At 38.8% G+C, this 17,308-nt stretch overlaps 1 protein-coding gene across 3 annotated transcripts in view; it reads left to right on the top strand.

Annotated features, from left to right (window-relative positions):
• Positions 1-17,308, top strand: part of FAM198B (family with sequence similarity 198 member B) — a 71,508-nt gene that overhangs the window by 14,603 nt on the left and 39,597 nt on the right. For all 3 annotated transcript variants that reach the window (XM_018061481.1, XM_018061482.1, XM_018061480.1), the window contains one exon: positions 12,043-12,257. In XM_018061481.1, coding sequence (XP_017916970.1) covers positions 12,043-12,257 — 215 coding nt within the window. The remainder of the gene's footprint in view (positions 1-12,042; positions 12,258-17,308) is intronic.

Here is a 17,308-nt window from a genome sequence, read left to right as displayed (position 1 = left end):
GTCAGCTTTTCACTCTCCTCTTCCACCTTCAAGAGGCTCTTTAGTTCCTCTTCACTTTCTGAGTACAGTGAAATCACCACTTACTAGGAGGTCACACCAACCAAGTGTTTATTCAGGGGCCATGGACCATTGCTTAGAACCTACAAGCTAGAGATGGAAAGTGGGGGATTCTGAAAAATTCACTGTTATTCATCAGCATATTTGAATGTTTGGTCTAGACATCATGTCAGGAGCTGGAGAACCAAAGATGATTGGTGATGAGTCCCTGTTCTCAAGAGCTCAAGCTTGGAAGGTGGGAGGTGGCTAAGCAAACCTATCCTGCAAGAGTGGTCAGGTAAAGACCTCAATGGAGATATTTTTGGAGAACCCTGCAGGCACAAAGAGGGATGTGTATTTAGGGGGATAGTTAGGGGTGTTGCAAAAAGATGTAGAAGCAGTAATGTCAGACTGTGGATGAAGTGAGAGATGGGTGGGTGTAGAAAGATGGAGAGAGCATATGCCTGGAAAACAGTTCTGGGGAAAGGAGATTAGCAGTTGGAGGGGGAGAGTGGAGAATGACTGGGTTTGTGTCATGGAAGGACATGGACTTCATCCCACAGACCATGGGGAATCATTGATAGGTCTGAAGAAGTAGGGTGATGTGATGAGCTTTGGACTGCAGGAAGCTTACTCCAGTCAAGAGTTCATGGGTTCTTCATCTACATTAGCAAACACTAAATGACCCAGGACTGCACCACCCAGATGTGATGAACACTTTATTGGCAAAATGTGATTGTCTGTGGAGCCTGGCAGTGATCCCATCCTCACGATCCTCTGAAGCTGAGGTCGGTTCCTGTTTTTCAAAGTGGAATATTGAGGCAGGAAGAGTCTGGAAGTTTCCATTTTCATAGCGGAAGTCCTGCGCAGACCTCGAAAGCAGAAGTTCCTGTCCATGAGTCAAAGCTTCGGAACAAAGAAGGACACTTTTTAAAGTGGAACTGATGGTTTGGATTGTGTGAGTCGTCTGTGGTGGAGGAAGTCACAAGTGCTTCACGCTTAGCTAATGCTTGAGGAAATGTGGAGATTATTTAAACTCAGTTCAACCTCAAGAATAGTTAACTAGTGAAACAGAAAAGTAACTAAATGCATTTATTTTTTTGTTGCAAGAGCTAAATCACCCAGTAATCGGATTCCTAAAACAAGACCTTGTATTTGGGCTCGATTGTCTGCATAGATTCTTAACATATAAAATATATGGAATTCTGCCTCTCTGTTGCCTTCCCCTTTTAAAATCATAAAAACCTAAAATAAATTGGGTCTTCCTAATATGTGACAGTGCTGTATTTCAGTGTCTGTCTGGATCTCTTACCACCCTGCCAGACAGGTTTGGAAGATGGTCTTTTTACCTCTTGGGGTGCTCAGTGCCTCAGTCAGGGTGGCTGGGGGACTGGGCTCCAGTCTTATGGAGACCAGAGATACTGTCAAGAGTAGAACCCTGGGACTTACCTGGTGGTCCTGTGGCTAAGACTGCATTCCCAATGTAGGGGACCCAGGTTCTATACCTGGTCTGGGGACTGGATCCCACATGCCACAATTAATGATCCTGCATGCTACAATGAAGACCCAACGAGCCAAAAAAAAAGGAGGGGTACAATCAGTACTTGTGACTTCTTTCTCAACCCCACCCACATGATCAGCTCTTCTTCAGAGAAGATTCTTCTCCTTATCAACGGCTATAGCCCAATTCTGGAGCCCAGTAGTTTTTTGTTTTGCTTGTCTTTGCACTGAGAACTCAGCCTTTATTTTCGTCCTTCATTCACTCCCTTCAGAACATTCTTCAACTGGCAGACATGTAACCTGATCATCATTACACACGTGTTTGTCTGATTCTGCTGAATTCCTAGCTGCAGCATGGGTCTCGCCTGGGCTGGGATCTGGTAGGTCCTCTATTTTTGGTATGCTTCACTCTGAACTCTTTCTATCCAAAACACAGGGACAAAATGGGTCCAGAGATTAAGGGGTAATGGTAAGTACATGATTTTGGAATAAGAGGATGTTTAAAAACCTGAGTATCTTATTCTCTGTCCCTACCCTCTCCCTCAAGGCCATCGGAATCTTGCATTCTTATTTACCCTCTCTCACATTAACTAACTTGTCCATGTTCATCAACACTAATGCCGGGGTCCAGCCCCGGTGGATCCAGGGTGATTTGAAGGTGGGGGGACGGCGTCGGCGTCTTTGGAAAAATACATATTTAATTACAGATATATAGAGAGATTAGAAACGGGTAGTGTAGTAGGAAGATTAGTGGAGAAAAGAGGCTGAATAACTTGGATTACATGGAATAGCATCCATGCTCCAGATGGGAATTCAGCCAGAAAAACGAGGAGCAAGAAAGAACGATATGGGGGAATCAGTCTTTCCGAAAACTGATCCGATTTCTTTATTTTGGGGTTTGCTTATATACCTTTTGTTACACATAGGGATGAATACAGAGTCACGTGGGGGTCAGAAGTCCTGACCTTTATCAAAATCAGGTGCTTCACATAAATGTATAAAAAAAAGGTCTTAGGGATATTACATCATCTTCTGGCCATGAGTGAGACCTGCTGACATTTTATGATCCTTTCTTTCTGATAACCAAAAACCTTATTTCTTCCAAGGGTGTTTTTTCTTAAACCAAGCACCACCCTCCAAATAAAGTTACATTCCTATAGGGTGAGGGTGTAGTGAGTTACAATCAAGAAAGGAATTTATTTAACCCAAGGTTAACATGATTAATCTTAAAGGTTAATACTTATTTCTCCTATATGCTTAAAGGTTAATACTTATTTCTCCTATGTGTTATATTCATTATAAGGGCAGGGAATATGGAGATTTAGCAGCAAACATCAGCTCAACAAATAAAAATCCTTTCACCAATGCTCCCCTTAAGATCTATTTAGTCTTAAGATAGTGATAAAGTTATATTTTTACATAGCAAAGACACAGTGATTTATAACAAAGTACAGTGATCTATTACAAAAGAGAAAATCCATTAACTCAAAAAGTCTAGTATTGCTAACCTTAAAACTACTATATTTCCTTTTCTATATTCCTAATACATTGATTAATATATTCCCAGGTGCCTAAGGATATGGAGGTCTGGCGGCAATCATTGACTCAACAAGAAGAAAAAGCCCTATGCTAATTAAGACTCTCAAAATACTCCCAAACTCTGTGCTGTTTATGGTTAAGAGGTAGTAAACGATCATGTGGCAGGAGTATGGATAATCCTGTTACACAAGCTAGTCTGTCAGCAGAGAGGTTTGACCTGAGACATCCTTGTCCCACCCAGAGCAGGGAATTAGCAGCAATTATTGACACAACAAATGAAAAACCCTTCACCAACATAATTCCTAGCCAACCGACTATACTAATAATTTCCAACTCCCCAAAAGAACTTGCCTTTAGTAAGTCTAAAACACCTCGTGCCTCTCAGGTTGGGAGGCTGTAAACAATCACATGTGGCCGGACGAACCTATACAGGCGGGCTAGATAACCTTCAGAGGAGTCCGTAAGCTGAAACACTCTTGTCACATCCAGGAATTTTTATTGCCTTGGAGCTGCACGTTTACTCCTTCTCCGAGAGAAATGGTTATGGGGGAGAGCCCCCCGTAAAGTCAGAGGTGTAGGTGAAAGCATAAAACAGACTCTGGTTTTGGGGTTAGATGCTCGGGAACAGGGGGTTTCCTGAGGCTTGATCACGCCTTTGTGTATGCCAAGCCTCCTTCCTCATGACCTTTGCCATGGGCGGAGTTCCTCACGCTGGCCCCCGGCACACTAAGCGAAGAGGTCCTACCTGCTTTTTTCACTTCTGTCTAATACTTTTAATCACCAGAAGCCTGCTGTGAAAGGCACTGTAAAAAAATAGAGCAGATCATTTGTTAACAACCAGACACCTGCTACCCTCTCACGGGAGGTATACCCCTTCAACACCTGCTTTTAGCAGATTAGAGTTTTGCAATGTTCAAATTTTCCTTCAATGCATTAGACAGTTGCAATGGAACTGGACGAAATTTGTTTCCTGTAACAAAGATGAGCCTCAAGTTTTGGCTGGTCTTTGTTTTCTTTAATAGATTTTGGAGTTATTTTTAATGAAAGGCTCTGAACTGTCACTTTCCTTTTTGTCTTGTTCACAAGAAGTCTTGGAACTTGGCCCATGTGATAAAAAAAAGGCTTCTGATTTCAGAGCTCAGGATGTTTTACTTATTTTTGCCCAGTGATAGATGCAGACTGACAACTCCACCTATAGTTCGACAAGACCCGTCACTGGTTGAAGGTGAAGGGCATTTAGTAAACTAGGGTAGAGGAGGCTGTGTATAGCCTTCATTCTTAGTGGATTTTCACATTCATCTGCTCAAAAGAATGTCTTCTTTGTGCTATTGAATAAAGAACAAACTTGGGAGAACATAAAAATTCAGGGGAACTATTCAGATTTTGGAAAAAATAAGTTTTATACTGGCAAGTCTCATTTTTTTAAAAGACAGCTGTGTAACCTTTAGTTTACATGAGCACCCACATATCTTTTAAAACCCCACTTCCTCCCCACTCTGACAGTTAGAATTTTATTTCCTCACTGTAAAATTTCTCCAGAGAGCGCAGCACTGCGTCATTTTGACAAACCCGAATGTGAAGGAGATGAGTGCAGCTCGTCTCTGAGGCACTCCAGGTAAGTTGCTTTAACCCATTTCCTGCTTTCAGAGACTATTTTTCTGTCATGCCTTCAGATCTATCAAAGTTCATTTAATGCTGTTATCAGCCATATTTTTTACAAAGTGGAGTTCTCCTCGCAGTAGCTGCTCATAGTTCTGAGCTCTGGAGCCATCCTGGCGGCTGTCACTACCTCAAGGGAGGGCAGTGTGCACAAATACTCTGCAAGACCTGTTTGTTGGGAGGAAGAGCGGGTGGCCTACCAACTCTGAGAACTGGCGCTGGCCCTGCTTTCTGCAAACCCCTTTCCCGTGGTGACTGATGTCAGGCAGGGCAGCATAGAACCTCTTTCTGTGACAGTCAGAATATTTGCTAACGGGAGATGGATGTGGAGGAAAACAGTCGATACTAACAGAAAACCAATTATTCCTATCTGCTGAAAGCTCCCTGTGGCCGTTTGAGAACAATTTTTCAAATGATTTAATAGAAAATGTATCATTCAAAAAATTTTTAAGGTATAAAAGGAAGAAAATGGTAAATGAAATGCGATATACTCATAGACTGAAATGGTAACAGTTGATTCACTACAGTCTGTGGGTGAGAAGAGAGCCCACAGCCCATTTTTGTGTTTTGTGAGCTACCAATGGTTTCTACAATTTTTAAATGGTTGAAAAAATATCATCATCATCATAATATTACTATGACACTTAAAAATATATAAAATGTACACTCAGTGTCTGTAATAAAGTTTTATTGAAACTTGGTCACCACTCTTGGTGTATGTATTGTTGCCACTGCCTTTGTGTCTCAATGGAGTTGAGTGCCTGCTAGTGGACATTATATGGTCCTCAGCCACCATCTGAACATGGGGCTAGATATCACAGTTAAAGTGATAATACTTAAGAATATTTAATTGTAAGAGACATGTTTGCAATATAACATTTAGTGAAACAGTTCTGACAAACTATATATGTAAGATGATTCCATATAGTCCATCATCCTTTGTAATTTTTGCGCCTTTCCCTTGGTGGAAATGTAAGTTCTATGAAAGCCAAACAGCCACAAAAGACAAAAGAAACAAAAGCCAAACAACTGAAAACCTGACATGTATGCATGTGTGTATGTATGCTTTAGGCCTAGAGTGGCACCTGAGGTATAGTAGATGCTCAATAAACAAATAAGGGCTAAGGGAAGGCTGATGAATTATGTGATTTTATAATGCATGCATGTAATAATAGTTAAAGCAAAACCTTTCTAGGATATGCATATATGTGAGACACCACACTGAGAACTTTAAATGCATGATCCCATTAACCCTAATGCAGTTAGTTTTGGAAGGTACAGTATTGCCCACATTTTACAGAGGATGAAAGCAAGGTTTGAAGAGATTATATAGCTTGTCTAACATCACAAAGCTAAGAAGTAATGTGACCAGAATTCAGACAGTCTCTTGGGTTCCAGAGTCTGAACTCTAACCACAAGCTATACTCCTTAAATTTCTAAAAACAGTTCATTTTTTCAGGTGTGAAAGAAAGACATGGGAAAATATCTGATGTAAATATACAAATAATGGGACCAATGACTGGAGATTGTAGACGATTGTTGTTTTCTGGCTGTATATATATATTTCTTTGTATTATAGTTGATTAGAATATTTTATTAGTTTCATGTGTAGAATAGTCAATGTTTCTGTAGTTTTATACTCCATCTGAAGTTATTAAAAATCATGGTTATATTTTCTTGTGCTGTATACCTTTGTTGTTTCTTTGTTTTTATGCATAGTAGTTTGTGACTCTTAATCCCCTACCTCTGACTTGTTCCTCCTACTTCCCTCCCTCCTCTGGTAACTGCTAATTTGTCCTCTATGTCTGTGAATCTGTTTCTGTCTTATTACATAATTTGATTTGCTTTATTTTTTAAATTCCACAAGTATGTGATAACTTAGAGTACTTGTCTTTCTCTGTCTGACTTATTTTACTAAGCATCATACTCTTCAGGCCCATCCATGTTGTTGCAAATGGCAGAATTTCATTCTTTTTTATTACCAGGTAGTATTCACTGAATGTGTACACACACATACACACACACACACACACACACACACACACCCACCACATCTTTGTTGCCCATTCTTTTGTTGATGAACATGTAGGTTGTTTCTGTATCTTAGCAATTGTAAACAGTGCTGCTGCAAACATTGGGGTGCATGTATCTTTTAAAATTAGTATTTTTGTTTTCTACAGATATATGCCCAGCATTGTAATTGCCCGATCATATGGTAGCTCTATATTTAGTATTTTGAGAAACCTTCATATTGTTTTCCACAGTGGCTGCACCAATTTGCCTTGCTAGTAACAGTGTAGGAGGGTTCCCTTTCCTCTATACTCTCTCCAGCTTGTGTTATTTGTGTTCTTTTTTGTTGTTGGAGGATAATTGCTTTACAGTATTGTATTGGTTTCTGCCATACATTAACGTGATTCAGCCACAGGGATACCTATGTCCCTTCTCTCCTGAGCCCCCACCCCCCATCTCTCACGCCATCCTACCCCTTTAGGTGGTCACAGAGCACTGGGTTGATCTCCCTGGATCACACAGCAAATTCTGACTTGCTATTTATTTCACATATGGTGATACATGTTTCCATACTGTTCTCTCAATTGTCCCACCCTCTCTTCCCGCACTGTGTCCACAAGTTTGCACTCTATGTCTGCATCTGCATTGCTGCCTCACAAATAGGTTCATCAGTGCCGTCTTTTTAGATTTCATACTCATGTGTTAATATGCAACATTTGTCTTTCTCTTTCTCACTTCACCCTGTAGAATAGACTCTAGGTTCGTCTACTTCATTAGGACTGACTCGAATGTGTTCTTTTTTATAGTTGATATTTTATAATAATATTTCATTATGTTTGTCTGTATGTACATATACATATATATATACACCACAGTTCATCTGTTGATGGATGTCTAGGTTGCTTCCATGCCCATTCCATAGGAATGCTTCCATATCCATTCATCTGTTGATGGATGTCTAGGTTGCTTCCATGTCCTAGCTATTGTAAAAAGTGTTGCAACAAACACTGGAGTACATGTGTCTCTTTCAGTTATGGTTTTCTCAGGGTATATGCCCAGTATTGGAATTGTCGGGTCATAAGGTAATGTTATGCTCCGAGCCCGTATCTCCGAACCGACCGAGAGAGCAAGTCCACCACAGTAATGCAAAAACAAGAAGGGAGTTTATCTCTAGCGCGCTAGGGCTCAAGTCTCATCCCACACAAGGGAATCCGACAAGAGCCCTAGCGCGCTAGAGATAAACTCCCTTCTTGTTTTTGCATTACTGTGGTGGACTTGCTCTCTCGGTCGGTTCGGAGATACGGGCTCGGAGCATAACATTTGGGGGCTCGTCCGGGATCTCCGTCCCGCCGGGGAGGACAATTCTCCTGGTAAAAGGGAGTAACCTCGTTCGGAGATACGGGCTCGGAGCATAACAGATAATTCTAACCTTCTTGCACTGTTGGTGGGAATATAAATTAATATAGCTACTGTGGAGAACAGTATGGAGATTCATCATTTGTATTCTTTATTATGTTAGCCATTCTGACAGATGTGAGGTGATATCTCATTGTGATTTGATTTGCATTTCTCTGATGAATAGCAGATTAAGTATCCTTTCATAACCTATTGGCCATCTATAAGTTTTCTTTGGAAAAATGTCTATTCATGTATTCTCATTTTTTAAAGCCTTCTTTGTTTTTCTGATATTGAATTGTATGAGCTGTTTATGTATGTTGGATATTAGCCCCTTGTCAGTCATTTCATTTACAAATATTTTCTTTATGTTTTGTTTATGGTTTCCTTTGCTGGGTAAATGTTTTTAAGTATAATTAGGTTTCATTTGTTTATTTTTGTTTTTATTTCTTTTATCTTAGGAGCTGGTTCCAAAAAATATTGCTATGATTTATGTCAAAGGATATTCTGTCTGTGTTTTTCTTCTAGGAGTTTTATGGTTTCAGGTCTTACATTCAGGTCTTTAATTCATTTTGAGTTTATTGTAAATGGTGTGAGGAAACATCTAATCTCATTCTTTCAACATGTAGCTGTCCAGTTTTTCCAGCATCACTTAATGAAGAGACTGTATTTTCTTCATTGAATATTCTTGCCTCCTTTGTTGTAGATTGACTATATGGGTGTGAGTTTACTTCTCCATTCTCTATTCTGTTCCATTGATCTGTGTGTCTGATTTTGTGCCAGTTCTATACTATTTTGATCACTATAGCTTTGCAGTATTGTCTGAAGTCAGAGAGCATGATTCCTTTAGCTCTGTTCTGTTTTCTCAGGATTGCCTTGACAACTTGGGGTCTTTTTTGGGTTTCATATAAATTTTAGGATTATTTGTTCTAGTTTTGTGAAAAGTATCATGGGTATTTTGATAGATATTATAGTAAATCTATAGATGGCTTTGGGTAGTATGGCCATTTTAACAATATTAATTATTCCAATACAAGGGCATGGGATATCTTTCCATTTTCTGTATTGATATAATTTTCAAATTCCTTCATTAATGTTTTATATTTTTCAGTAAATAGATTTTTTACCTCCTTGATTAAGTTTATTCTTAGGAATTTTATTCTTTTTGATATGATTGTAAATGTGATTGTTTCCTTCCTTAATTTCTCTTTCTGAGAGTTCATTTCCAGTATATAGAAGAACAGTAGATATCTATATATCAATCTTTTATCCTGTAACTTTACTAAATTCATTTATTAGTTCCATCTGTTTTTTTTTTTTTTTTTTGTGGAGACTTTAGTGTTTCCTATATATAGTAAGAGGTCATCTTTTAGCTATACATTTTAATGTTTTTCCACATTTCCTAACATGAATAGATTTACTTTTTTTAAAAAAATGAAACAAATATTTCTAAAGCAAAGGAAAAAGCAATGCAGAAATTGTTAACTGTTTATGTGCATCATTTCCTCCTTTCTCTGAGGGCCTCATGTGCTGAGGAGACTGCTGATCTTCTTTCTGGTACATTGATTTGTTTTGTTGGAGTTCAGTGTTGGATTTCGACTCTGCTTGAGTACTTTCTAGCACTCAGAATGCAAAATGCTAGCTGTGTATCACTTTGTTCCAAAGATACTGGCTGATAGAGCCTCTTGGTATTAATATTTTGAAGTCCATATCTTTCAAAGCTTCCCTGGAGGCACAGTGGTAAAGAATCCACCTGCAGTGAAGGAAACACACGCAGGAGACACAAGTTTGACCCCTGGGTTGGGAAGATCCTATGGAGAAGGCAATGGCAACCCACTCAAATATCCTTGCCTGGGAAATCCATGGACAGAGGATCCCAGTGGGCTACAATCCATGGGGTCCCAAAGAGACATGATTTAGTGACTAAACAACAACAAAACATCTTTGAAAGCTATGCTGTGTCTCTTACATGTGTTTGGTTACACTGGTTTATTTGTGTCTCCCACTAAATGATGGATTGCTCCTGTTATTATTGTTCAGCTACTAAGTCATGTCTGACTCTTTGCTATCCCATGGACTGAAGCACGCCAGGCTCATCTGTCCTCCACTGTCTCCCAGAGTCTGCTCAAATTCATGTCCATTTAGTTGGTGATGCTTTCAGACTATCTCATCCTCTGCCACGCCCTTCTCCTTTTGCCTTCAATCTTTCCTAACACCAGGGTTTTTTCCAATGAGCTGGCTCTTCGCATCAGGTAGCCAAAGTATTGGAGCTTCAGTCCTTCCAGTGAATGCTCAGCATTGATTTCCTTTAGGGTTGACTGCTTCTACCTGAAATTTATTAGTATTATTTTTAAAATTGGCATAGTATTTGGAACATATACAGTTAACATTATACTTATACTTCTAGCATCTAAGAAGATAATTAGGTCCCAGTAGCACGAAAACATTTAGTACAGTAAAGGAAATAAAAAGGAGTGAGATAACAATTAAGTTCTTTAGTTATGATTCCTCTTTCTTTATTTTTCTTTTAATTGTACATCAGTGACTGTGACCTATTTTCCACAGTCTAAAGGATTTTCTACATGCCCTGGCCTAAATTTCAAGGCTAAAAGGAGAAAGATTTTTCCTTTGAACAAAAGTGGAATGTAGGTGCTTAGGATGATTAAGTGGATGTTACTAATATTATTGAGGTCCCTGGCACACCAAATTGAAGAGTGGTTAGAAGGGTGACTGTCCTTGCACTAAAGACTAGAGATAAGAGCTCTACACAAAGGCAAACAAGCAGGGTGGGAAAACAAGTCTTTAACAAAAACAGTTATAGATTGAGAACCTCTCAGGTTATTTGAAAAAGCTTCAAAAATCCCTGTGATGTGTCTTGACATTCCAACCATAGTTTCAGAGGCTTCTATTGTTCAGGCTTGTTAAGAATGAGTTAAATGTGATTTTTCAGATCTTTGTGACTTACTTTCTTTTCCTTTTTTCAAGAGATCATTCTGATTTTTAAGTTACAAGCAAAGCTGCTCATCATCCTCTTTGAGTGACTTTATTTGACAGACATGGAGGCTTGAGAGAGATTCTTTTGGTTTTAAGCCTGCAGTATCATTTAATGTACAGTTTAGCAGTGAAATTTCTAAACTATCAAAACTGAGACAAAAACATTCAAGTGACATTTTCTTTGAAATATATTCTATGCACTGGAAATTGATAAAGATGATATTTGCTTAAATGTACTTCGGGTGGTTTTATGTGAATAAAGGTTGTTTACCAGCAGTGCCATTGTTCTATCAGAAAAGAAAAAAAAAAAAAAAAGAAACAAATCCAAAACACCTCTAAACCTCTTACTTCCTTTTACTTTCTTTGGAGATTATAGTGACTGGTGTGAAACATGCAATTTCACTTTTAAATTTGCAACTTCTAAAAATTCTTTTTCTTCCTAACATCATACTGTGGCCTCAGAAAATCAGACAGTTGTTATTACAGATAGAGTGCAGCTCCACTCAGGCACTGAATAGACAATTATAAATGTCTGGATTCTTTCCTTTTTCATGGTGGCTGCTTTTAGATGTGGAATAAAACCACATTAACCAGAAGGCGTTGTTATTGGTGGTTATAGCCCTATTCCTGCCACATCTGTAAAGCATCTTTTTTAAAAAATCCTTTTCTTTCCTTGTCTAATAGTTACTTTCCATCATATAAACTGTTATCAGGAAGCATCATAAAGGTATATGAATATTAAATTATTCAGAAGACAAAGGGAGCTTAAATGTTATGTAATCCAATTCTAGCACAGGACAGGTGAGAATGTAAAGCTGTGCAAGAGTGAATGACATCCAAGGGCACACACAGAGTCAGTAACTTGCTAACTGTTTTTTTCTTCTTCTTTTTTTTTTTTTGCTTTTATAGATGGCCGCCCATGTCCTTTCATCCTCTGGGATCCTTCTTTGTCTCCAACAAATAATGAGACCCACTCTTCTGTTAAGCTCACTTGGGGAACTTATCAGCAGTTGCTGAAACAGAAGTGCTGGCAGAATGGTCGAGTACCCAAGCCTGAATGGGGCTGTACTGAAATACATCACCACGAGTGGTCCAAGATGGCCCTCTTTGATTTTTTGTTACAGGTAAGTTGTTTTTTAATCAAGTAAGTAGTTACCTAAGACTAACACTGAGTTATGGAAGTCCGCAGTTAGGAAGTTTCTGCACCTTTTGGGTTTTTATGAAAGTAGTTTAAATTCTATAATGTTGTATTTGGCAAGCCTGGTACAACATCATAAGACATTATATCCTCTTAGGAAATGTTCAGAAATGTCCCTCAGTCCTTTTATTAATTTCTGAATAGGTAATTCTTCAGTACATTACTACTAGAATCATCATACCTATCATAGATACAATTTATAATGATAACCCATCAGTGGCTTTTCAAGGTAGGTAGTCTTACAACACTTGGAAGTTAAGTAAACTGAGGTTAAGTAACTCACCCAAGTTGTCACAGCTGCTCAAAACTGGGCTGGAATCCTGGGATCTGGTGATAGTAGAAGTTTGTCTTTTTTTCTATTTTTCCACACTGTTTCAGTGGTCCCTTGGTCACTTTTCTTACAGTCACCATTTCCTGTTTTCTTTCCAGTAATTCTTTGTAAATACATCATTAAGATTGACATTGGAGAATAATAAATATTGGCCATCTACATAACTGCATGATTAGATGTTTTATAGGTTTCTTATAACTTTTATCTCCTTCTGATGAGGATCTCATGACTCTTCCTGTCCCCTCATTCCAATTACTGCTTTCCTCTTCTTCCAGTTTAGAAAAGCTGCCTGCTGTTGTATTGTTAATTAGCACTTTTTATGGCAATTTAAGACTATCTTAGGACATCTACAAAACATTCTCCTTTTGTTAATTTTGTGTGTGCATATGTGTGTGTGTGTCTTTTCAGCAAGGAACTAGAGACGGACAAAAATGTAGAAAGAGGGGCTTCCCTGGTGATCTGGTGGTTATGAATCTGCCTGCCAATGCGGGGGCACGAGTTTGATCCCTGGTCCAGGAAGATCCTACATGCTCGGAGCAGCTGGGCCTACACACCACAACTACTGAAGCCCCCATCCCCCTAGAGCCCGTGCTCCACAATAAGAGAAGCCACTGCAATGAGAATCCTGTGCCTTGCAACCAGAGAGTAGCCCCTGCTCACTGCAGTTAGAGAAAGCCCAGGCAGCAATCAAGATGCAGTGTGGCCAAAAAGAAAAAAAAAAAAAAAGTGTAGAAAGAAACCCAGTTTGGTGAGAGCCACAGGACAGGGATTAGGAACTTTCAAGAAGAGACGATCTCTGGTGTCCATGCCTCACAGCCACCAGTGAGAACTGAGCTGGGAGCAAGCCACTTGCTTTGGGGAGGAGGCCATCAGGAAGCACCAGATACTGATGAGCTGTGCAGCTGTGAGGCTCAGGCAGGGCTCCGTATATGTATACTCTTATCATTCCATTTATTAGCACACTCTCTCTGTGAGGTAGAGACCTTCTGTCCATTGTACAGGTAAAGTCACTGAGGCGTAAAGAGGTTATCATTGAGAACTGTGAAGTGTCTGAGGTCTTACTCTGCTTGTAGGCTAACAGGTTAGCCAGCCATAGATGTTAGCAGAAGACAAAGGACTCCCAGATGAGAGACAAATGACTTCATTACCCATGTTCCTCTGCCCTCAAGGCCCACTGGGGAGTTACGGAGTGACATCACTGAATGCTGCACACAGTGGGTTTTTGTACCTTCTAAGAAAACCTCCAGTCTTTATTTCATTTCTTTTGAACTAAAAAACTAAAAAATGAAAAGATGTACAACATTTTGCTGGTTTCAGGACTACTCCACAGTGATTTGACATTTGCAGGCATTATGAAATGAGCACTGTGGTAAAGCTAGCATTCATCTGTCCCCATAAAAGTCATTACAATATTATTAGTTATATTCCTTATGCTGTATGTTACATTCTTGTGACTTGTTTACTTTATAACTGGAGGTTTGTATTTCTTAATCCCTGTCGCTTATTTCACCTGCCAATCTCCCTCCTCTCTGGCAACCACCCATTTTTTTTCCTCTACATTTAGAAGTCAGTTTTCCTTTTGTTTTGATTTTTTGTTTATCTTTTAGATCGCACATGTAAATATGGTGTTTGTCTTTGTCTGACTTATTTCATTTAGCATAATGCAATCTAGATCATCCACGTTGTCACAAATGGCAAGTTTTCACTTTTTTACGGCTGAGAAGTTTTATATATATATATATATATATATATATGTAGATGTAGATGTAGATGTAGATATCTTACATCTTTATCCATTCATGTATGGATGGACACAAGTTACTTCCACATCTTGGCTATTGTAAATAATGTTGCAATGAACAATGGTATATCTTTTCAAATTAATGTTTCCTTCAGGTAAATACTTAGAAGCGAAATTAGTAGATCATATAGCAGTTATATTTTTAAGTTTTTGAGGAACCTCCATCAGTTCAGTTCAGTTCAGTTGCTCGGTCATGTCTGGCTCTGTGACCCCGTGGATTGCAACACGCCAGGCTTCCCTGTCCATCACCAACTCCTAGAGCTTGCTCAAACTCATGTCCATTTGAGCTGGTGATGCCATCCAATCATCTTATCCTCTGTTGTCCCCTTCTCTTCCTGCCTTCAATCTTTCCTAGCATCAGGGTCTTTTCAAATGAGTCAGTTCTTCTCATCAGGTGGTCAAAGGATTGGAGTTTCAGCTTTAGCATCAGTCCTTCCAGTGAATATTCAGGACTGATTTCCTTTAGGACTGACTGGTTTGATCTTCTTGCAGTCCAAGCGACTCTCAAGAGTCTTCTCCAACACCAGAGTTCAAAAGCATCAATTCTTCAGTGCTCAGCTTTCTTTATAGTCCAACTCTCACATCTATACATGACTACTGGAAAAACCATAGCTTTGACTAGATAGACCTTTGTTGGCAAATATCCCTGCTTTTTAATAAACTGTCTAGGCTTGTCATAACTTTTCTTCTAAGGAGCAAGTGGCTTTTAATTTCATGGCTGCCGTCACCATCTGCAGTGATTTTGGTGTTCAAGAAAATAAAGTCTGTCATTGATTCCATTGTTTCCTCATCTATTTGCCATGAAGTGATGGGACCAGATGCACCAATTTTCATGCCCACCAATATTGCACAAGGTTTCCCTTTTCTCTACAATCTTGCCAAAAATTTGTTATCTTTTGATAATAGCTATTCTGACAGGCGTGAGGTAGTATCTCCTTGTGGTTGTTTGCTGATTTTGGGGGGAGCGGAGCAGTTGGTATGCAGGATCTTAGTTCCCCGACTATGGATTGAACCCTCACCCACTACAGCAGAAGTGTGGAGTCTTAACTACTGGACTGCAGGGAAGTCCCTTTCTTTGCTGATTTTTTCTTCTTGTGGTTTTATATTTCCCGGGTGATTAGGGGTGTTCAGCATCTTCTCATGTGCTTGTTGGCCATCTGAATGTCTTCTTTGGGAAAAATGGCTGTTTATATTCTATGCCCATTTTTAAATTGTTTTTTGATGTTGAATTGTATGAATTCTTTGTATATTTTGAATATTAACCCCTATATATAGGTATATAGTTATATAGTAGGTATATAGGTATATAAGCCCCTATATATACCTATATATAGGTATATAGTTTGCAAATATATCCTCCCATTCAGAAGTGGCCTTCCTTTTGTTGACAGTTTACTTTACTGTGTAAAAGCTTTTAGGTTTGGTAGTCCCATTTGTTTATCTTTCCTTTTGTTTCCCTTGCCTGAGGAGATAGATCCCAGAAAAAAAAAAAATACTGTTAAGACAGACGTCAAAAAGCATACTGTTAATGTTCTTTCCTAGATTTATGGCTTCGGACCTTGTATTTAGGTCTTTAATCCATTTTTGACTTTATTTTTCATATGGTATGAAAAAGTAGTCCAGATCGATTCTATTGTACACAGCAGTACAGTCTTCCCCACTGTTGAAGAGGCTGTCTTTCCCCACTGTATATTCTTGCCTGCTCTGTTGTAGATTCATTGACCATATAAGCCTGGGTTTATTTTGGGGCTCTCTATTCTATTCCATTGATCTATATGTTTGTTTCTATGTCAGTACCATACTGCTTTGATTACTGTAGTTTTGTAGTATACCTTGAAATCAGGGACTGTGACAACTCTAGTTTTTTTTTTTTTTCTTCTTTCTCAAGATTGCTTTGGCTCTTTTGGGTCTTTTTGTTTTGATACAAATGTTGTAGTTGTTTGCTCTAGTCCTGTGATAAATGTCATTGGTGTTTTGACAGGGATTGCACTAAATACGTAGATTGCTTGAGTAGTATAGTCATTTTAAAAAATATTGATTCTTCCAATCTATCAGCACAAAATATCTTTCCATCTGTTCTGTCATCTTCAATCTCTCTTAGTTTTCAGAGTACAGATCTTTTTTTCTTCTTTGATTGGGTTTATTTCTAACTAATTTATTCTTTTTTATATAATTGTAAAAGTGATTGTTTTCTTAATTTTTCTTTCTGATGGTTCATAATTAATGTTTATAAATGCAGTATATTTATTTTTTATTTTTAATTGGAGGATAATTGCTTTACAATGTTGTGTTGGTTTCTGCCATACAAAAATGTGAATCAGCTATAAGTATAGATATGTCCCCTCCCTCTTGAATCTTCCTCCCACCCTGCACCCCATCCCACCTGTCTAGATTTTCAGAGGATCAGGTTGAGCTCCTTGTGTTAAACAGCAATTTCCCACTAGCTATTTATTTTGTATATGGTAATGTATATGTTTCAACACTGCTCTCTCAATTTGTCCTGCCCTCTTCTTCCCCTGCTGTGTGCACAAGTCTGTTCTCTATGTCTGCATCTCTATTCCTGCCCTGCAGATATGTTCAATAGTACCATTTTTCTAGATTCCATATATGTTAATATATGATATTTGTTTTTCTCTTTCTGACTTACTTCACTCTGTATAACAGGCTCTAGGTTCATCCACCTCACTAGAACTGACTAAAATTTGTTCCTTTCATGGGTGAGTAATATTCCATTATATCTACCATGGCTTCTTTATCCATTCATCTGTTGATGGAAATCTAGGTTGCTTCCATGTCATGGCTATTGAAAATAGTGCTAGAGTGAACATCAAGGTACCTGTGTCTT

The sequence above is a fragment of the Capra hircus genome, chromosome 17 (genome assembly GCF_001704415.2).
Source record: "Capra hircus breed San Clemente chromosome 17, ASM170441v1, whole genome shotgun sequence".
Lineage (NCBI taxonomy): Eukaryota > Metazoa > Chordata > Mammalia > Artiodactyla > Bovidae > Capra > Capra hircus.
This window is presented reverse-complemented; position numbering and strand designations above follow the sequence as displayed.